Below are 23,437 nucleotides of genomic sequence, written 5' to 3' on the forward strand. Positions count from 1 at the left end.
TGACAATGAATGAAACTTCTTTGGTTTACTGAGTCTGTGGCCTCAGAGTTTATTGGAGCTGCGTGGTATGTGGCCATCTAAGCCAATTATCCAAAGTGCATCAAATGATTCAAAGGCATCCGGAGATCCTGAGATATCTTCATAACATAAGTACAATCTAAGCATTTTCTGCACTTGATTACAGTTTTTCACTGTTCTGCTCATTTAATTTTACAGTGTTGCTCCTGCTGAGGCTCTTTGTTCTATACTTGCCTTTTTATTTATTTGTGGAAATAGCATAGACTATTTATTTATTTTTATTTATTGGCATTTGTTTACAGGAAAGTCCACTGGGCCAAAAAAAAGCCCATTTTCAGTGGAGGCCCAGGGAGAAAAGCTCCAAGGTTACAAAAAGACTTATATAAAGTTTCAAAAAAGTTTCAATAAGAATTTCCAAAAAAGATCAATAGAATTACAAAAATGAAATTGGTAGAAATTTTACATAAAAAATTATAGGAAAAAAGCTGATAAAACATACTAACAGCAACACTAAACATGTTCATAATACATACAATAATGACATGACACAATACTAAACAAAACAAAATAGTTCAATATTATATAGATATGAGCACCATGGAATGCATGTAAATCCAGGTGTTACATAGAATAATAAGGCATATGTATAGAACGGGATAAGAGGAGTGCTTTGTAAAATATAGGGGAGAAGGAAGGAGGAAAGAAAAGGAGAAATGAGGAAGATGAGAGATGGAGTCGGAAAAGTAAGTAGGATGGAGCATGGAAAAGATAGGAGAGAAGGAAGTAGACGAGAAGTGGATAGAGGGGGAAAGTGGTGAGGGAGTTAAGAGAAAGAATGGGGCAGAATTAAATAAATGTTTATTAGGATTTATCAAGAAAACAAAAAAGTTGGCGCAGGGAGTAGATAAAGACAGTTTTTGACTGTTACAGATTTGCTGAATCTAGTCTGTTTCTGATCACTAGAGCTTCAAATCCAGCATTCTTGCATTAAATGGGTTTCCGGGACCCTTGTGTCAGAAGTGTGCTGTTTGGGATCTGTCTGAGTTGGAGTTTTTTGGAATATTAGCTCAGTGTGGGGTATTTTCATTGGTAGACTGTACAACTGTTTAATTTCACTAGAATTTAAGCACAGTCTGCGCATTGCTGTGCACCGTGCAGCGGGTTTTAACACTGCGGTGTATAGATGCAAACACATTGAAGGACAAATCTTCCATATATAACTACTAGGAAAACCATCCTAAGCTTCCCCAGTTCTTGTTGAGAAATGTAGTTGTGCATTGGTGCCCAGACAGCAACTCAGCTGTGGACTTAAGGGGTGAATGCAGGTCCTACTCCAAAAACCTCCCCACTGATTTGCTGTTTCTATTAGACCCATAGCAAAACCTGGTCTCTCTAGCCCACACCCCTTTACTTATTACTAAATACACCTCTCATTATGCAGTTTCTCCAGCCAGCCTGATTGACATGGCCATCCTGAGGCAATATAGCAACTGCCTCATGTATACCGACAACCCATTACTTCTTAAACATACAAACACAATATGTGAGAGATGTATTTGTACCAAAAATATGGAATCATTACTGTCTCCATCACGGGACAACACACCAGCTCACATTCATCACCTCTTCCACACACCAAGCACATACCTCTTACGCAGAGGTGCTCACTAGTAATTTACCAAACGAACAGAGACCCCCACAAGTGCAACCCCTCCACACACAATACAGTCCCAACAATAACCACTACACATATAAACGTATCTAAAAGTGCCTCACTCAAAAAGCCCCTAAGGCAAAACGCCACAAACCAAATGTCTTGGTCATAGGCAACTCTTTTGTGAGGCACAGTGATTTCCCTCTCACCAGGCTGGACAAGGAGATCACGGCTAGTTGCCTGTCAGGTGCCAGGATCCATCAAATCATGCAAGCACTCAAGTCTCCCAACAACAAGCACTGTTATGACTCTGTCAAAGTACATATTGGAGTGAAAGACTTGAGATGTACCTCATTGGACTATATGAAGACAGATGTGACTGAGCTTTAAGATTATGTCTCCCAGCCAGATACAGTATGTCCCTTGCCCTGAGCAACATTCTACCTTCACCCAGGATGGTGCCAAAATATAAACAAAAAATGATTGACTTCAACAATTGGCTTAGCTTCTGGTGTCACTCCAGGGGGACCCAGTACCTGGTAAGCCTGGGAGGACATGGTTGGCAGGCCATGCTGCTTTGCCAAGGATGGCCTTCACCTGTCACCTCTTGGCTCTCGGTAAGTGGCTAAGGCACTTGTCACCCCCATAGTGCATTTTTTAGAAAATGTCAAAAGAACATAATTCCCAACAAAAAAAATGTCCTCTAAAGACAAGCTTAAGGTCATGCTGCTTAACGCTAGGAGTCTAAATCAGAAACTGTGGACACTGGAAGAATTCCTTACTCTGGAAGATGTCGATGTCTGTGCAGTCACAAAGACATGGTTCAAGGCTGCCGAGAGTACTCCAGCCAGGAAAGGCTACAATGCCTTTCACATGTCCAGACCACAAAATGAATGTGAAGGTACCAAAGAAGGTGGTGTTTCCATATTCCTTAAAGACAGATACACCTCAAGACTGGTTAAAGAGTAAGATTCCCTAGAGTTACTTCACATCTAACTAACCATTGGAAAGACCTACCCTCTCCACATCATTGTTAGCTACAGGTCCCGCACCATGAACCATGCAAACCACATTGCCTACCTAGACCTACTTGAGTCGCTCATAATACAGCTGAACACCCTGGTCATGGGTCACTTTAACCATCATTCTATCGAAAGGGGTACATATAGGAGCACAAACATACTTGCACTAAGATTTCTGGACTTTGTTAACACAAATGCTCTGTAACCCTGTAACAAGGGGCTCTAAGGTCCTTAACTTAGTGCACACTAACATCAGGTATCTCTACACCTCCCCATGTGCGGGACCCACTCTGGTTAAATCTGACCACAGCCTAGTCTTGTTTGAAGTAACGATTGCACCTGACTCCCCCTCAGGAGCAAAAATGCTGAAAAACTACTTCAAAGCAAACTACAACCTCCTAAGAGATGGCATAACTAGTTTCAAACCCCCTGCCACCTCGGACAGCAATGACTCCTATCAAGAGGTGTATACAAATGCCCTTTATAAACAACTATACAATTGTATAGGCTCTGCTGTTCCAAACGGATCAAAAAAGTTCCTCACGTAAAAATAAACCACCTTGGTGGACATCTAGTATAGGAAACTGCTGGCAAAGATCAGGAAGGAATGGTCCCAACAGAAGAGGAACACTCTCCTCAGCCTAAGCAAACAAATTAATCATCTTGTAAAGACCTCTAAAGTGAATTATGAAAGAAAATTAGCATCTCTAGCTAAGGCTACTCACAAAGCCTTCTTTAGCTACATCTGAAATCTAAAAGGAAAGGCTCAGCTGTGTACAGAATTAGTAGAGAACTGCACTACTCATACTGATCCAGAGACTACAGCAAATCTGCTAGCAGACAGGTCTGGCAAAAAACCTCACTCCCCTGTCCACACCAGTGTTAGCCCAAAACATACTTGTTTCCAGTTCCTCTCTAGTATTCCCAAAGAGCAATTATTAACTGCACTTTGCAGAGACAGAAACAGACTCTATGGGACCAGATAACACACCAGGCTGCTTACTAAACATTCTGAAACAAGAGCTAGCCAAACCAGTGGGCAGACTCTTCAACTACAGTCTAAGTACTGGCTTTTTTCCTGCTGAGTAGATAACAGCAACTGTAATCTCCTTGGACCCTTGGAACTATAGACCCATAATCCTGACCAGCCTTATCTTCAAGGCCATGGAGAGAATCATCATGGACCTTATCAACAAGGATATATGTGACCTTTACACCCTTGACCAGACCCAGTTTGACTTTAAGGGCAGATCATGCCTGTTAAACCTGGTGGACTTCTTTAAGAATGTCACCAACGCCCCTGAATGAAGGCAAAACAGTTCATGTTGCCTATCTAGACTTAGCTAAGACCTTTGACACAATCCCTCACTCAGGCATCATTGAGAATCTCGCCCAGCTAGGGATTAACCCATACATCATTAGATGGGTAGCAAATTGGCTCACCGATTGTATGTTTACAGTCAAAGTTGGGGAGTCGACTTCTACCTGCAGACCTGTTACCAGTGTTGCTCCACGGGGATCTGTGCTTGGCCCAATACTGTTTGGAATCTACTTCTCAGAAATCTAAGCAAAGACTGATTACCTGTGGCTTACAAAATTTGCTGATGACTGCAAGCTGGGTGCTGTCATCGAGTCTCCAAATGATATAAACATGTTACAAAACAGGCTCACACAGATAAATGATTGGTGCCAAAGCCATGGACTTAATCTTACTACAAACAAATGCATTATCATCCCCTTCAGTAAAAGAGAACTCTCTGTAGATTAACAGTATCAATAATATCCCCCCTATGTTCTAATCCAGTGGTGAGAAATCTGGGAATGCAGGTTGATAAAAACCTAAACTTTTTTCAGTTTGTGATCACAGTGGTAAGGAAGGCTTTCTATGTGGCACACCTCATAAGTAAGGGCATAGCATCCAAAGCTAAGGAGGTTATATCTCCCCTGTGCTAGTCCGTTATCAAACCTATAACTGAGTACAGTGTGCCCTTCTGTATGTACCATACCAAACACCTGCACCAGATGGACAGACCCCAGAGGTTTTTTACAAAGATAATTCAAGGCCTCCAACACATGACATACACAGACTGAAGGCCCTGTCACTATACTCTGCATCATGCATACTGCCTGGGGGTGACTTGTGCCTGGCCTACAGAGCAGTCTCAGACCCTGACTTAAGGGGATTGCTGAATATCTGCAAATCTAATGGGATACAAATCACTCATTCCAGTGTCCTTAACCTAGCCTGAGACATCAACAGGATATGCTGAAGAGATGTTTCTGTCTCTCAGATGTTGTCAATACTGTAGGACAAAATCTCAATTCATGTAAAGCAGAGCTCCTTAATGACCCTATTTAAGTGTAACCTGATGATTGGATAGGAAACCATAAATTTACCCAAGGATCTCACCTATGTCTCTCTTGGACAGGGGCAGTCAGTGCTGACCTTAGAAATGCCATTTAGTTATGTATCTCAATCTTCAAAGAAATGAGGGATTGTCATAGCTAGGCCTGTATCTAAATCTTCAAGGGAATAACAGATTGTTGTGGTTAGGGTTGTAAAGCCCCTGTGGCTAATAGCCAAGTAACGTCCAATGATCCTATGACCCCATTATAATTCTATAAGGTGATATGAGAAACACAAACACACACACCACTATCATGTTTACTTTTATCATTTTGCTCTTTTCTGGCTCACTATAGGTCAGGTCAGCAGTCCCATACAGAAATGTTTTGAACCCATGGTATACAGTAGCATGTATATATTTTTGATTAACAAGAAATAAGGTGCCCAGATCCCCATGTAGATTTTTTAACTATGATAATACTAGCTACCACATAACCCTTTTTAAGTTCCATGCTAAAAATACATGCTTTAATTAAGTGGTGATAACTATTTCATGCTCTCAAGGATGCTACATGTCTTGGTCTTAAGATGCCTGCCACAGTTCTCCAGGGTCCAGGCCTGTCTTGAACAGAAGCATAGCTGGCTCAACCAGCACCCTGTGCTGGTCCCACAAACTAGTGCCCCACCCCCTTAGCATCAAAAAGGAAGAAAAGGACTTTTGCAAAACATGTAGGATGCTTCCTGCAGACACTACCTAATTCATGCCACCCCCAGCTCTTCAAGCAAAGACCAAAAAAGAAAACATCTATTCCTTCCACTGGCACACCAAATAGATGGCGATGACATGCCTGCACCCCGCCTCCTGCCTCAGCCATTCACTTCCTGTTTCTGTGTTTTGCCCCCTATCCTCTTCCTCACATTTTAGCAAACAAAAAAATATTTTAAACTGTAACAAACTGCTTCCTACAAATGTAGCAGTTCTTAAAATTTATATCCTGCATGGAGCACTACAGTGCTCAGGTTTTAATTAAAAAAAAAAAAAAAAAAAAAAAAAAAAAATATATATATATATATCTTTTTCTCTTTAAACTGTCAAACTGCTTGCTAGAAATTTGGGGAGCAATTGGTATAGTTTATACTCTGCAATGAGAGCTACAACGCTCAGGTTTTAGTTAGGGAAAAAAAAGACTCCTCTAGCGCCTTGGCTTTTCAGCCTTTACATAGTATATCCCTACTTCACATATAGAGTAAGTTCATGGTGAAGTAAAAAAAATAATTAGTTTACCTTTTTTAATACTAGCTTTATTTATTTATTTATTTTGTGTATTCTCTTATCTGAGCATAAAATTGTGAGCTTTTCCAAGTTGCAGTGTAGGAAAAAAATGGATTTGGCACGGCCACCAGACTGTTTTCATAGCAGCTTGGCAATATGTGCATTTTAAAAGAGCAGTAAGGCAACTACGACAGGAGAGAGACGCTACAGGCTGCTATATGAGGCAGCAATGAGGCTTGTCTATTGGCTCAGGCTACCTCAGTCATTCAAACTGAAAGAAGACAGGATTGGATGCCTCCAAACATATGAGTGTGGGAGCAAGTTTTTCTTTAATTTATTCAGTTACTTATTTTAAAAGACGTATATGTTTTTAAAAGCACTTTACACACCATGAACCCAGAATGTAGGAAGGCACATATTTCCTTCTTAATTGTGTATGCATGTGGATGTGGGTGGCATGGATGCTCTTAGCTGTCCCTAATTTTGCAGAATGTATTCGATTCTGCATCACATTTTGGTATGCTCCTTGCAATGTTTGTGTTTTTTTAGCAAATCCACAAGGATTGTCGTTAGTAAATAATGACAGACATTTGAGTTTTAGATTTGTATGTTCCTTATAAAATTTGCTTTTTTGGAAATCAGTTTGGATTGCAGTTAGGAAACAATAGCAGTTATTTGAGTTTTAGACTTAGTAGCATTTAAAAAGCACGACAATCTAAAACCTGCAATTCTTGCAGCTTGGTAAATATCTAAGGGCAGCCATTTTGCTTATTTGTCCCCATTACTGTGTAACAGTTACTTTATATATATATATATATATATATATATATATATATATATATATATATTCATTTCACCTCTACATTTTGAGGTGTACAGTCAAAGTCATACAAGTGGCTGCAATTGATGGATGTGGGGGTTATCTGTGATAAAAATGACTGTGTGTAGGAAAGGGACTGAGGTACATCTGAAAGTATTAAGATTGCTATCATTTTTTTCACTTTTCATCACTAATGTCAGCATTCTACAAAATAAGTGACTGCCTGTGGCGGTCTGGGCAGGATGAGTGTGATAGCAGCTGATCATTGGCACATTAGTGCTGTGAGAACAGTTGCCCTCTCACAGTACTTGGTTCTTTGAGTGAGTTTTTGGCTCTGTTTCCTTCTGTGTAGTCTGCACAGACTCCCTGTTTTTGTGTGGTTTTATCCAGGTGCTGTGGTTCCATGAATGGGTGACCTGAACCTCTACCTTCCTGCCATAGATATCTTCATTAATTAGTGCTGAAGGGAAACCATCCTTCCCCCTTTGTATGCAATAAAATTTTTATCAGAATCAGGCAGAATCAGAACTGGTTTACGAGACTGTGCCTTAGTCCAAACACATGGTGGCCTTCAAATGGACCATACTAGAGGCTTCAGATAACTCAGACATGTGGATACAAAGAGTGGGGCTGTGAAGGAGACTCACTGGTCCCTGCACCTTTAAGCTGAATCTGGACATGGAGACCTAAGACTGGGTCTTCGTTGTTTCTTTTAAACTTCTCCTCAAAATACTTACTTTTCATAGGTTCATTGATGTATACTAGGCTAATGAGTACTAGGGCATTTATAAGCCTAGCCAAGCATCCCAATTGTATCTTACAAGTTTGTGCATCTTAAAGATAATTTTAAGGGGTATATGTACGGTAGGGCAAGATTTATAGGCTGACACTGTCCATTAGACCTTTAGGTGCTAGACATGGTATGTATTTTTGGCTGCCTCTCCATTGCTCCAGGTTTCTCTTGAACGGTGCTAGGGAAGCTCTCTGCTTCAAATGGACGAGAAGCCTGTTCCAGAGAAGGAGGATTCTCTGAGGCACATATGGGTCCTATTTATGTCACAAGCAAAGTTTAAATCCCTCGATTAAGTAATTCTGATGCTGTTCGTTTTGTGGATATGCAAAAGGACCATCAGTGTGGGATCCAAGGACACCTTGCATGTCAGGCATAGATCACCTGTCACTAACTGTAGGAGACTGAGTACAGAGAGAGGGGGCTTTAAGGTAAGCTACAGAGGACATACGACTTACACCATGTATTCCTTTTGCGTGGAACCTCTGTGGACATTCCAGTTGTTTCATGTGCCTGGTCTGGTACATACCGAGGGGGCGTTATGCTCAAAGATTGGGCTGATGAGGGCCGAATACAACGGAATGATGCCTTCCTTGACCCTAGATTCCATGCCCTTGCTTATAAGTCGCTCAACATAACATGATTTCTTTTCTACTTTAAACACATGTTGGTTGAAAGCTAGGTTTCTATATACATATGTACCCAAATCCCTGACTACTGGTTCTACTCTTAGGGGTGTGTTATTCATGAGGTCATTTCCTGGGGTGGCCGACTTCCCTAAAGGCACTATTATACATTTCTTAGCCTTGAGCTTTAAACTGTGTAGGATGTTAGTGTCTAGTTAGTTCCATGTTTGTAATAATCTGCAAAATAGTCAACCAGAGGCCCTTGACATTGGCCTTGACTTCTGAGACAGAGATGACAAAAAGCAGTGGACCCAGCACAGAGCCCTGAGTGACCCCACTAGTAACCAGCCACTTTGTGGAGGTGGTCTCCTCAATCCTAACTTCATGAGTCCTAGCCAAGGTGGCTGTCCAGTGCATAACACAGGGGTTTGTGCCTATACCTATGAGTTTGTTTACAATGTCAGAGAGGGGTATTGTATTAAATACCTTACCCAGGTCAAGGTAGGCATTATGCATTAGTTTGCCCTTGTCCATTGGTTGATGACCTTCTCAAAGAAGTCTACCAGGCAGAGTAGACATGATCTGCCCTTAACTAAAGCAAACTGGGCTGGATGCAGTGTTTCAAGGTTTTCTACATCCTTATTAATCATTTCCATGACAATTCTTTTCATGGCTTTGCATATAAGACTAGTCAGACTCATGGCTCTGTAGTTCCCACTGCTGTTAATGGCCCTGCAGAGGGGTGACTGCTGCAGTTCTCCTTTCACGTGGAACAAAGCCTGTCTGGAGGCTGTGGTTAGTGCTCCCAATAGGTCATGTCTCAGGCTTCCTGGGATATTGTCTGGGCCCATCAATGAAGTGTTTTTGGCCTTTGTTTGATGGTATTTCCTAGTGGGTAGATGGTGGAGAGATGTGAGTAAAAGTGGAGCTGAATTTGTCAGCCAGCATATTTTCTACATCTTTCAGCTCTGTGTAGGTGGCTCCATTTACATTCGGTTCTGCACACTGTTGTGTTGTGCCTTTGAGGTTACGGATATAGCTAAAGAAACCTTGTGGTTGTTCTTTACCTTGGAGGCCACCTTTACCAAACTTAATTTTCCCTCTTAGTTGTTTGATTAGATTGATGAGACTGATTTTTATCATGCTGGGTGTTGTACTTCCTAATCTTGGCAATGACTTGTTCCTTTTTTATACAACCTGTTTTTATGTTTGGATTCCACCAGGGTAGTTTGTTTTTTGAATTAGTTACTGGTTTATTCCTGGTAGGCACAGCTGTCTCTATGCATTTTTGACATAACTGTATAAGAAGCACATCCATGACAGGTAACAAACTACCAGATAATGCAGCTTCATTGGCCAATGTCTCAAGCCTGTTCTGTTTTAGATAGTCCAGAAAGGAGCACTCCTTTGTCCTATGAGTTTTGTTTCAGTCTATGATGTCAGCCAGAAGAGCTCTTCGCAGGACCCGCAATGTGCCCAGTAATGACTCCTCCTGCAATTCGTATGGAGTTACATGTATTGGTAACATACCTAAATACGAAAATTCTTTTTTATAAGACCTGTTGCTCCTACTACTATTGGAACTGTCTGGGTATCTTTCTAACACATTGCTCTCATTTCTTCCTGCAAATCCTGAGAGTTTATGACTTTGTCTCTCTCTGTACCCAAGACACTGTAGTCACTGGGTGTGACGATTTCAATGATCAGTGCTACTTTTGTCTTCTTTTCATGGACCGCTATATCTGTTTTTCTAGCATCTATCTTTTGAACTGTTGGTAATGGATGATCCCATGTGATGTAGACGTCATCATTTTCTGTGATGCTTTGTGGCTCATGTTTCCAGTGTTTTTTCAGCCACTTTAATATTATAATATTTGCACAATTCCCAGTGTAACACTCTTGCCACATTATTATGCCTTTCAGTATACACTCCTTCTGTCATTTGTATGTCACAACCAGCAACAAGGTGTGCAACTGTTTCCAATTCTGTTTTACAAAACCTACATTTGTCCATTTCTCCCACATGTTCAATGGACTTTGTAAACCAACCTATATGTAGTGCATGGTCTTGGGCTGCCAATATTCACCTTTCAACTCTTGGTTTGAATTCAGCTCTCCTTAACCATTCCTGCATCTGATCCTAATCAACATGAGGTTCTTCCAGAAGTTTTCTGTACTTGCAACTATATTTATGCATTTTCCACATTTCTTACCTTCTCATCTGGTCCTTCACCTTATATTTTCTTTTTGTTTTTTGGCACATTCAGTTGTTGCCTGATTTTTATCTACTTCTGGTTTGATTTCCATTCCTGCTTGATGCCAAAATGCTTCTGCTAGACTAGGCAGAGAAGTCATCTTAGATTTATTCTCCTCATATTTTGAAACTTTCACTATGTTTGGGTCTTGTGAGGTCAGCAGATGTGTGTGCAGCCCTATGATCTATACAAGTAATCAATTTCAAGAAGGTCCACCCGTCCTTTGGAAGAGGGAACACAATCTTGCTGATTTTTATAAATCATTTTGTGAGCATGAAGCATCCTTTTTGTTTTCCTGTCTAATCTATCCAACATGTTTTGGGGCCAGTCTATCACTCTAAAACTGTAAGTTAAGACAGGAAAAGCAAACTGGTTTATATTGTTCCTAGATGTCAACACTGTTTTCAGGATTAATTTAAGTCATATAAAGTGTTCCTTACTAAGTTTTATTCACATTTGTTCATGTTTTATTGTTGATCCATAAAGGCCAAAAATGCCAAAGTGATGACAAAAATTAGTGATTTATGAAAATTATAGTATGAGAAGAAAGAAATGCCAGCGCTGGCAAATGCCACGATGATGTCCCAGAAGGACAAGCATCCATTTGGCCTAAAGGGGAAGTGATACTAACCTCAGCAAGGTGGACTGGACTTTGATCCTTCTGTGGCAGAAGTCCCAGTAGTCAGTAGTACTACAACAGTGATCCACACAAAGAGCATCTGATTCCTCTTCTACCTAGACAGCATCCTATACAAAGGGACCTCCCAGAGATACGTACATTGACTGAGTGGTGATTGTTAGTTTTGTACAGATGGGCTCCTATCCCATCTGTGTTCTGTGTTTCCCAATCTTTGTAATCTATATATGACGTTTGCATTTTGTCTTGCACCAGATCTGCCTACAAAGGATCTATCTGAATCAGTCCCTCAGCTGTATTATCAAACATTAATAACCTAATGTAAGCAGGCCATTATTAACAACACAGTAAAGCCACTTTATAAATATGTTACTTCTCACCATTACTACAGTGGCATACATTTTGAAGGACCGTCTGGCCCATACTATCATCCTGAAGAATCTGTGGATGGTATTTAACCAACAAATCATTCTTGCATGTCTGTTTAAATTGTGAGCATCAGAAATGTGAGACTTACATCATGAAAATTACAGTCAGATATAAAAATAAAACAGCGACTCATAACTCATTGTACTACAAATAAAGCATTTGGCAAGTAGCTCCCCACACCCGCACCAACTCATATTACTGTGGTTGTGATCCCTATACATCTGCTACTAACACACACACTTTGTGAGATTAGTGTACTTTGGAGTAAGAGGAATACAATGAAGTACTGCACTCAGACTTGGCATGTATGCATCCATCCATTGCTTTGCACAGTTTGTCTCACTTTTCTGAAGAATGCAGTTGTGGTCTTCACACTTTCAAAACAATTCCCTTATAACTCCTAATAATCATAACAACTGCTTTGTTTGCCCCATAAATTCTTGAAGTTGTAGATTTTGAATAAACCACCTTTTAAGAAATATTTATATATTTGGTGCAAACTCTTTCTGTAGAATAAAGTTTCAGTATGTCTCTCCCTGGAACTGTCAATCTTGTTTTTTTTTTTTTTAATTATATTTTCTTATTCTCAATGCTCTCACTTTTTTGAAATGCTGTAGTTATTGACGTCTTGTACTTTCTGCATACTTTTGAAGCTTCATATTTTTCTGAAGCTGTACTCTGCTCTCTAGGTTCAAGATAATCTACATTAAGCCTTTGTAGTCTCCATTTAGAAGGCTTCTGCTGAAGACAGTGTGCAGTTACTTTTGCCCTCTCTAAACTGCCTCTGTTTTGTGTTACTCCTTTGACAAAGAGGGCCCCCAGAACTGCACACAATGCATATTATTTATAACCTGACTATACTGAAAGATATCAACTATTTTTTTTGTTCTTTTTGCTTCCCTACCTGCATACCATCATCCCCACTCCAATCAGTCTCACCACCTTCATCTCCTTTTGATGGAAATATGGTCACTGAATGAGGTGAAAATCAACCAGACGGAGTTGTAATCCAGGGAGATATGAAAGTTGTTCTGTGATACAGCTGCCTGTGGGTCATCAGCTTTCTGTAACTTTAGACTATTTAGACTAGCAGCCCATTTGGGAGGACCACTACCATTAGAGATCTTTTCCCCTGCCTTAGCACCCACTGCTGCCACCTCTATTGAGTTATCCAATGGCTCTTCCTGGAAAGCCAGCTTTAAAACAGACAGCTGGAGTATTTATGAGCCTAACCCATTTGCCAGGTGGCTAATGAGCTCCACCATCAACGCATGGGCCTACTATGCCATCCCCATGCATGCGTGTGCATCTACACATGCCTTCAAGCATGACCACAGTCATCATATTGGCAAGTTAATTCCACATCCCAAGTCCATGATGCATCACTGGAGTCAGTGAACTTCCCCTCATTGTCTGAAAAATGTTGCCCATGATCAGACCTTCCACTCCCACCCCTAAGATGTTTGAACCAGTATTGGCCCCTCAGTTCCACCTGTTTCAGCATGAATTCTCCAGTATCTGAGCTGCTACTCAAACTTAGGTTATCTGGGTCATCGTTAGAGCTTTATCCCTGCAAGTCAAGAAACTGGGAATATAACAACTTTATTTTTTTTAACTGGTGATATCCATTTTTAAATTTAATGTGAACCCCAATGTTCTGCCACTTTTTCTGTAGCTGTCTCACATTGCTGGCTTATCCTTACATTATGGGGCATATCTGATCTCTGATCCCTCACATATCTGTTATTTTTCTTCTAATCTACTTGTTTCATTTTTGCTTACCTTTTTATATTGACTATAAACTGTCATGTTTCAAACCATTCTTCTAATACCAAGAAGGCTCTTCTCAGTTTTTCTACATTTTTATTTATTTGACATTTGTTGACTGGGGATGTCTGAGCTTACACCCTTTTTCAGCAGTGGCCCAGAAAAGAAGCTCCACAAAAGTATTACATACACCATAAAAATGGTTACAAACAGTACAGTATACATGAGGTAATATAAGCATGCATTATAATGCTTGGGTTCCCACTTGTAGCATTAGAGTTTAAAAGGTGTTATTTACAAAAAAAGGCTATAAAACAATATGTTAAAGTCATTCATATATCTCCAATACGTAAGGTCTTCACCATTTAGAGGGGAAGAAATGACAATTAACTCAGAGTTTAATATAAGAGTACAGAAAGTACTGTATATCAAATCTTAGTACTTACAGGCAACAGCATTTACAAAAGTAATCAGAAGCAGAGGGGAAGTTGATAGAGAGAGCAGGAGATAGAAAAAGGTAAAATGTCAGGAGAAATAAAAAGAGGTGGCTATGGGTAAAAGATATTTTTGTATATCAAGTCAAATGCATAGCTTTGCATTCTCAGCACAGATGCAAACATTCTCAGCTACCTGTAATATGTTCTGCTGTTTTTTTTTCTTTATGTAATACATGGAGGGCACTGATCGTGAAATTAAAAAGGCCAAACTGTTCCAGGGTTCGTAGGTAAGAACTTCACTGTAACAAGCTTCTTATAGTGAGGTTCTTACATATGAATCTTATCATTTGCAATTCATATCAGACTGTACTTTACAGTGTCTAAAATTTGTTTGAAATACTGGCCAAATGTATGCCTCAGAATGCAGAAGCAAGCAAATTACTATGTATCCATGTTGCTGTTTCATTAAAAATACTATTTACTAACCATTCCAGCAAAGGCAGGTGTAATTTTTGACTCCTTCCAAGCAGGTTGCATTATTAACGCAAGGATCGGATGCACACTCAAGGATATCGATCTCACAGTTTTTTCCCTCAAAGCCTGTGTCGTTGCAGTTACAAGTATACCTGTGAACAGATCACTCATTTTATTTACAAATAAAGGCCTCAAGTGAACAAACCAAAGCAAACTCTGTTTCGCATTCTGCTTTTGAAAATTTGAAATTGGCAATTTTATTAAGCTGAACATTAGTGTGATAAACGGGAAATGTGATGCAGGAAGGTATCAGGTAAATAACTTGTCTACATGATTTTTCTGCTCATATACATCTTTAAAACATGTTGTATATTTATTTATTTATTTGTCAGCCAATTAATTCTCAGGTAAGCGGCCTGGTCTGAAGACCATTTTTAAACACCATCCCAGTTACAAGATCAAAACATTACAGTTCGTTATGTACAAGGTGAGCAAGACAGTTTGTAGCACTTACATTTTGTGCGAGCAGGCAATGAGCTTTCAAACAAGGCAAACTGAGATTCTTTAAATGAAAAATGAAAGTCTGGAATATTTGCATAGCATATTTACAAAGTATAATACAGTAATAACACATTCAGACTAATAACATGTTGGATACACATACGTAAAGAAAGTTACATAACGTTAAGTCCATTCTAAATTTGGAAGGCCTGTCACATTGTAAAGGGGATTAATCATTCCTAGGTTATTTATTAGAACAACCTATCCCTTATCTCTGTAGCAGTTATATTCATATGTGGTTTTCAGGTATTTCACTATGTTAACTCTAAATTGAATATAATCCATCACATTTCTAATTTCTTAAGGAAGCAAGCTTCAAATGGCAGTCACAATTTCGGTAAGTGCTACCCTCTGCAGTTTAATTTGAAAGCAACATTTTAAGAGTCAATGCCTCTCAGTCATTTGGCCTTAGAAGGTAGTGGAATGCTTTTAAGGGTGGGCAGTAATCCAGGTAACAGAAGCTAGCAGCTGCTGTGAAAAGTGACTATTCTGCATTTTCCTTGTAAAGGCAATGGATTCCCTGTGATCTGACAAGGAGATAAAATATAAAATAATGTCAAAAGTAACCATGTGTATGTGAAGACAGGTTGTGTACAATAGGTTTAGAACACTGTGTCTCAAATGATGGAAAGTCTTAGGCTTGCTTCATGTAAGGCCAAGACAAGTCTGAAAATACTTGGCACTTAACATTATCTATTTGGCCTGGTTTTGTGTGTTATCAGGTTAAATGCAGAAGTTTAACAGCCATGAATAAGTGTTTTAAGTACAAATTAATAGCAAGAATAGTGTCCTAAGCCAAACATTAGTTAGATTGAATGTGTACACATATGTGAATTATACACATTTCTGAAGAGGACATCTAAAAATACTTTTAATATCTAAGAGAGGGTCAACATTTTTTTCTTCTTTGGTTTAAGGGAAGCTAGTTATGACATATTCTGGTAATCTGTGGTTTAGACACATTATCCATCATTTGTAAACTTGCACTTTGTGTACCATGACTATGTTCTGTGTGTGTCTTTTCTCTGTTGAATGAATTAATTGTTTTCAGTTAGCATTTGTATTGCATAAATAGTTGCTGTAAATGATATTAGTGTACAAGAGAAAGTATTTCAGTAGATAAATTAAGAGGAGAGAGCTTAACTTAAACCAAATTTAGGCAAAAAATGTAAAGAGTGACACTAAACATATCAGCCTCGGCGGGCGGCAATACTGACATTTATTTTTTTTTTCCAAAATGTTTTTATTCATTTAACACAATAACTTAACAGTATAGTAAGAAGAAAAACAAACTATATAAAATGTCCGTAACAACTAAAAAAGCAATATACATAGGAGAAAACTTAAATTTTCTCTAACAGATTAGACAATTTTGTCCAAGCAATTAAATCATGAGTTATGTTGTTAGTCCTTGCTTTTGTAGTATCAATCTCATTCTTACAAATATATTTCACAAGACGAATAAACTCAATTTTAATGATAGGAGTAGATTGGGATTTCCAATTTTTAGTAGCAATTTTCCTTGATATAGAGAGGATAGACCATAGTAAAATGTTTAGTTTTTAGAAATTACTTCACAATACTGACACTTATTCATCACACAATAGTCATGCTATTATATTTATTGCTTCTAGTAAGTAAACAATGTGACTCATTGTTCTCTGTGTTGATGTGTCATAAACAAGCTACCACTTTTATAATGAATCACTTTTAATGTTTTGTATGTTCTTCTACTGAGCAAAACAGCAAAGAAAAAGCTTTGTATAAAATTCCACAGATTAAATAATGTAAGCCAAACAGAAATGAAACAGTTTCGTAACTTTCGTATAACAATGACTTCTTGGAACACAATGCAATTTGTGACATCTCAGAATCTACCTAGCCATGATGGAGGACATGTCATGAAATTCTGTTGTCAAATTATTTAATTTACTTCCTTAATCATATCCTTAATCACGTGCCAAGCACTATGCCTGTGCATCATTTATGTATCCATATGTCCATCCATCCATCCATCCATCCATCCATCCATCCATCCATCCATCCATCCATCCTGGTGAGTGATACAGTGGTAGCAAACTTTGTGGGGAAGACTAGACACATTCCCTGTGTCTAGTTACAGTCTCCAACTCACCACATAGTATCCCCAGGCATCCTAAGGCAAGATGAGAGATGCCATTCAACATATCCTGTTTGTCTGGGGCCTTCACCTGGAGGATAGGAGGCAGTAAGCAGGCTTCCTCACAAAGTGCCCAAATAACCTCAAATGAGTCATCTCAACACAGTAGATGTAGTGGTTGTACTCTGACAGTCCCCTAGATTTCCAGGCTCTTTAGTTCATTTCAGAGTGAGCTCAGTTAGTTTGCTAATAAAGCCAAACTGAGCTGGACTGGTCCATTTCACTGTGTATCAAATGACAGTGACAGACAAAGTGAGAGAAATCTATTTTTCTGATAGGAAGAGAATGTAATTTATGTCACATGAGACAGCATATTATACTACACCAAAAAGAGATAATGCTAAACAGGGTTAATATCCTCTCAAATAACATCATAGTTTGGTATGGTAATTGCAAAGCATCTGACCGCAAGGGTCTCCTGAGGGTAGTGAGGACAGTGGAAAAAGTCATTGGTACCTCACTCACATCCATGAATGATCTGCACGAGACTAGGTGTGTGGGAAGGGCTATGAATATAATGGATGATCCCACTCACCCTGCCCACGGCATGTACTTACACCTTTCTCAGGCAAGTGGTATTGCAGCTTACACTGCAAAACATCTAGACTGAACAGAAGCTTCTTCCCTCTATCCATAAGGCTGCTGAACTTGAATGCCAGGCATGACAGTGAATAATCAGATCAATATGCCACTTACTGTGAAGTATCAGCTATAGTAGTCACTCTGGCAAACTGGTTAAATAGCTGTTACATTTAGCCTGATCTCTTATGCTATTACTTCCTGAATGTGCAATAGTCAGGAGCGAGTCACCACTCCATACATGTGCAAATATGAACATCAGACTCTTTCATACTACAACTGATGAAGTGCAATATTCTAAGCAATCACAATGTGACGTCATAATCTTTCAATACCTGCTAGTATAATCTTATTTAATGTCTTCCTGTCCAATTGTGGTAATTTATTGTGCTGTTAATATTTTAATTATTACTGTATCTGCATTAGTCTTACTGTCATTAAGACTGTCTGTTTCACTGTTATGTCTTGCACGGGGACCAAAGAAACGTAACTTAATTCAACTTGCACTGCTGTGTATACCTGACTGACAATGAAGTTTACTTTGACTTTGAATATTCTACCTATGTGCTCACCTGTACTGGATGAAAGGTACTCATGCTGACCTCTCTTCAGAACAATACATCTCTTAGTTGCAACTCCCTCACAGAGCATCCATCTTGTTTCAGTATTAGGGTTTAATATCAGGTATCGAGAGTGGTAGACAATCCTGTCCCATTACCCTCTATGAGATTATTTCTTGTATGAGGAGGCCAGCCTCCCTGGAGAGGTCTATGCCTGTTTCAGGACAGTTTTGAGCAAAAATGAAAACAGTACATGGGGCTAGACTAAATGCAGAATGTGCATCTGATTTCAAATGAGTAGTAAACGCCCTAGTTACTTCAAGGGTGTGTGTGTGTGTGTGTGTGTGTGTGTGTGTGTGTGTGTGTGCGTGTGCACGTGTGCTGGTCATTCTACTTCTGTATAGGACAGCATATGATTATTTGTATGCAGAAACCCAAGTACTTGTTATCTGGGATGGCTCATTGACTTTTGTGTGGCTTATGAGGCTTACTCTGACAAACTCTGAGAATAAATGCTATGATAAACATCACATGTCTCATATACTGAATCCATGACCCTGTAACAAAGTCCTAACAATCCCAATCATTATTGTTGAATAAGTGATTTTTGTCATGTGGAATTAAATAATGCTGCATTTCCTAATTACTAAGTATGCATATGTGATTTACTAATTTGTAACACTAGACCATAGTTCAGGTTATTACCTGTTTGTTTCATCCTGGCATATTCCTCCATTTTGGCATGGCTGGCTGGCACATTCATTGATATCTGTCTCACAATTAAGCCCCTCAAATCCAGGACTGCAAATACATTCATAAAATCCAGTGCCATCAAAGCATGTACCTCCATTCTGACATGGATCCGATTCACACTCATTTATTTCTGTTTCACAGTTTGTACCTTTAAAAAAAGATATAGTATACAATTAAAAAATAGCTAGAGAGAGTAGTTTGCCTTGTATGAGATTAATTTGGCACAGTTTTGCAAGTCTAAAGCATATTTTATTCATTAACTCATATAAACTGCAACAAGTCTGCAAATACGACAAACATTTTTTACACAAAGATACTTCTATCTGAAAGTAGGACTTTAGAGTTCCATTTCAGAATTAGTAGGCATTACCAATTTGACATAAGGAAAAAGGACAAGAGAAATCCATACGTGTTAGGAACAGAGTCACAAAAATGAAGAAATAAGTTGAGCAAAATAAAATTAACCTCAGTGGTAACAACTGATTGTTTTTGTGTTATTGACAGAACAGTAAATTCTTCATTTGAGGTATGTGACATAACAGTCACTGGGCAGCCATATCGACAGTAAATAGTTTTGCAATGACCATTGTGGACTAATACAATTAGATGAAGAGCATGACGTGACTTGTCACATTAAGCTTTAAGTGACCCTTGACATCCTTAGCTCTTTGTGAGTTCAGCTGACACCATTCAACATTCCTTTTTATCAATTACATTACATGCCTTTTCAGAGTTTTGTTAAAACTTCTATGGCTTGGTCATCATTTTCCTTTATTTACTGAAACTGTTGTTCAAGAACTGTCTTTACTTTTTTATTACTTGTCATAAAGGAATGTTTTAAGATGAAACTTGGGATAATACAAACAAGGAAGAAGAGAGAATCTTTTCTCCCCTTCCTGCCATGTCACCAGGCTGCCACACCAGTGTCCCACACCCAGGCCAAGTCTACCAGCCAATCTCCACACAAACCCCCGGACTTACTCCTATATGTTGGAGTTGGTAATGGATCTGAAGGGCATCCTAGTGGTTTGGCCATCTCTGTAGCTGTCCTGTTTTTGTTTTTCTTTATGCCCTACCCACTCCCTTGTGATGACATGGTTATGTCTGAGGTGTGGGTGTATAATGGAGACATTGAGGTGTATTGCCACTACCCCCACTCCCTTGTGATGACTGGTTACATCCAAGGTGTGGGTGTATAATGGTGACATTGAGGTGTATTACCCCCACCTCTGTGTTAACTCAGTGAAGTTCACCACCCAAATCCTCTTAGGACCAAGCCTCCTCCCAATGCTGTGTCCAGCCTTTACAGGGAATGGTCACAGAAAACACCTAATTTGGCACCCTCCCAGTAGTATAGACATGCCAGTTCTTCCCTGCCACTCCATCAGTCACCCAAGCTGCTAATTGAACTGGGGTTGGCTGGGTTGTAGTCAGGGCTTTATCTCTCTATGCCACCGGAGTGGCAAGGAGGAGGAGATATTTCATAGAAATTACAGTTTGGTGACACAAAATGCTTAAGCTGATACAGGACTAACCAGGCACACTTATATCCAAGGACCGAAATAAGGAACTGATAGCAAGTTGTCGTACAAAAGTAGGGTAATGTAACACAGCCCGATTCTGATACATGCACACATACATTATATACCCACATTATATTGTTTTATATATAGGTACATGTAAGATAATCAGTATCACAGCAGTTATTGTTGATACACAACAATCAGAACCAAAATACTGACACTGAAACACGCATGCTCCAAGACATACCCTTGATGCATGCAAACCAAAAAGACTGTTTTTTGCATGGGCCAACCATCTGGGCCTCCTATACCACCTGATAATTACATATACCAGATCACACACTAGCAGGAGAAACTGCTTATTCCCTCTCCACTATAATAGTGATTTCACATTAGCACCAATGATAAGTTGTTCTGTTGATCAACTGTGGTCGACAGATTAACAGCCATTGAGCAAACATCAAAGCAATCTATCTATCTGTAAATAAAGGAACATTAAATAAAAATGGATATTTTAATTATGTACCCTGACACCTTGCATCTGGGGTGTCTGCTCCCTTTGCCTTAACCTAGCTATGCTTCTGTGCTAATATATTTATACCTACTGTTATTTTCAGAAAGAGGGGTGGGATAATTTTGGAAACTATTACTCACAGAACAGTCCATAACTCTCATGTTGCTGTGTGTGACCCATAATCTTTGAACAGGTTCTGGAAGAATGAAGGGCACATTTTCAGCAAACCACTGCTACTATCCTGGCCTTTGTCATGTTCAAAATCAGTATTGTAATAAAATTATTTAAGGTGTAATTAAAATGCATATCTTCATACGAGTCATGTTCCTCTTTAATTCTCATATTTTTTTTTTCAAACACCTTTATTGAATTATCACTTGTGATGGTTAACAGGTAAAATGTCTGAGATTAGAACACTGGGGTTATTCTGGTTTTATGCAGATCTGAATGTGCTATTTGAAAAAATGCAAACAAAAGATACCCATGCTGCCTGATGACTGGATCATGTGTAGCACCTTTGTACAGTACAGTATGCTCCTTTACTCTGGATATGTGGCAATCGTGCTTACGTATAGTTCAGTAGTAATAAATGTCCCAAGGGGCAGCCCCAGCTGATGGCCCATTCCCTATTCCTGTAACAACTTTCAGCTGTCAAATGACCTTAGTGGCAGGACGTCTCAGTAGCTAGACCAAAATCAAACAGAGCAGTGAAGAAATTAGTATCCTCTTCCACAGACTCATTTTGCTCAATTTATTTTTGTTCTAGTATCGCTTTTACTCATATTGCTATAAAAAGGGGCACTAATTTAGTGTTTTCAAAGAAATGAAAGTCTATTTCATGAGATGAAACTTGGGAAGTAAAACTATGATTTTTAGATGAAATTTGCAGTCATTACCATGATATATATATATATATATATATATATATATGTATCTCTATATCCGTCCATCCTCAACGTGGCAATCATCTGGCTAGCCCTGTCAGGTAGTTCATCTGTGCCTGCATATCTCTGGAATGTGGGAGGAAAATATTACTGAAATGCTGAAATATAGAATTTCAGCGAAACCATCACAACACTGACACTTCACAATCATGAAACCAAAAAACAATGAGATACAACAAAACACCACACAGAAGCTTATATAACTCCAGATCCGCACAAACAGTAAAAGAAAAAAAAATCACACACACAATCATACTCCACCCTACCTAAACCACTCATACAAGTTTAGAAAAACAGCCAAACACTTCTGCAACATAACAGTTTTGACTTCATGGACATGAATTTCTCCATTCTAATTTTCAAGTGTGTATGTGTGTGTGTGTGTGTGTGTGTATATATATATATATATATATATATATATATATATATATATATATATATACACACACAAATTAAAATTTATTCGAGGTGCAGAAAGCTCAATAAAATAACTAGTAAATATGTATATGTATGAACTACAGGTTATGGTTCATATGAATACTATGACTTGCAATACCAAATTCCATGAATATCATGTTATTCTAATATTTAGGCAGCCAAATTTGGGATTTACCAACAGTTTTCCAGTAAAAAAGTAATAGCAGTGTTCCTAGCTTTAAGGAACGTTTTAAAAGAAAGATGTATCCTTTACCTCCGGTTGCAACAATAACTTCTCCCACTGCTACTCTTTCGAAAGCAGATTATTCTATCCACCATCCTCTCCTGTCACCCCACTGTAATAGCATGCATTGCTTTGTACTGCATTATTAAAATAAAACGTTTATTTACACCTGAATTAAGACTGAGAATAAGCAGCTTGAAAAGATGTCCAGTGTTTTAAGGTCTCCTTTCTGATGTAATGTTTACAGCTACGACTTGAGGAATGCAGTCTTAACATTCTACTTGTGAATTGATAATAAATGTTTTATGTTCTGTTTCTTTTCTTTGAATGCCAGGAGTGACATATGCATTCCTGAAACATCAGCAGCTCCTCACTTGCATTTTTTCTCATTGACAAGTCACTGTATTTCACAGATGAAGTGTAGTCTTATCAAATACATTGTCACATACAGAGACACATGAAAGTACATACACTTACGACTCATTTAGATTGCAGATGCATTTTCCTATTAGATAAAGCTGCAAGTGCCTGAAATAAATCATGCAAACTAGGGAAATGAGGTGCGAGTTTCAGAGTTCTAAACAGCCGTCAAGAAAAAATACCAAGTGCTTAAC

General features: G+C 38.9%; 1 protein-coding gene across 1 annotated transcript in view; it reads right to left on the reverse strand.

Annotated features, from left to right (window-relative positions):
• LOC122790762 (protein crumbs homolog 1-like) overlaps positions 1 to 23,437 on the reverse strand; it is a 489,172-nt gene that overhangs the window by 455,002 nt on the left and 10,733 nt on the right. Inside the window, exons 2-3 of the mRNA XM_044058372.1 lie at positions 19,134 to 19,329; positions 14,562 to 14,701 (exon numbers count right to left, since the gene is read on the reverse strand). Of these exons, the coding sequence (XP_043914307.1) occupies positions 14,562 to 14,701; positions 19,134 to 19,329 (336 nt within the window). The remainder of the gene's footprint in view (positions 1 to 14,561; positions 14,702 to 19,133; positions 19,330 to 23,437) is intronic.

This window comes from Protopterus annectens, chromosome 16.part0 (assembly GCF_019279795.1).
Source record: "Protopterus annectens isolate FY-2018-M chromosome 16.part0, PAN1.0, whole genome shotgun sequence".
Taxonomy (NCBI): domain Eukaryota; kingdom Metazoa; phylum Chordata; order Ceratodontiformes; family Protopteridae; genus Protopterus; species Protopterus annectens.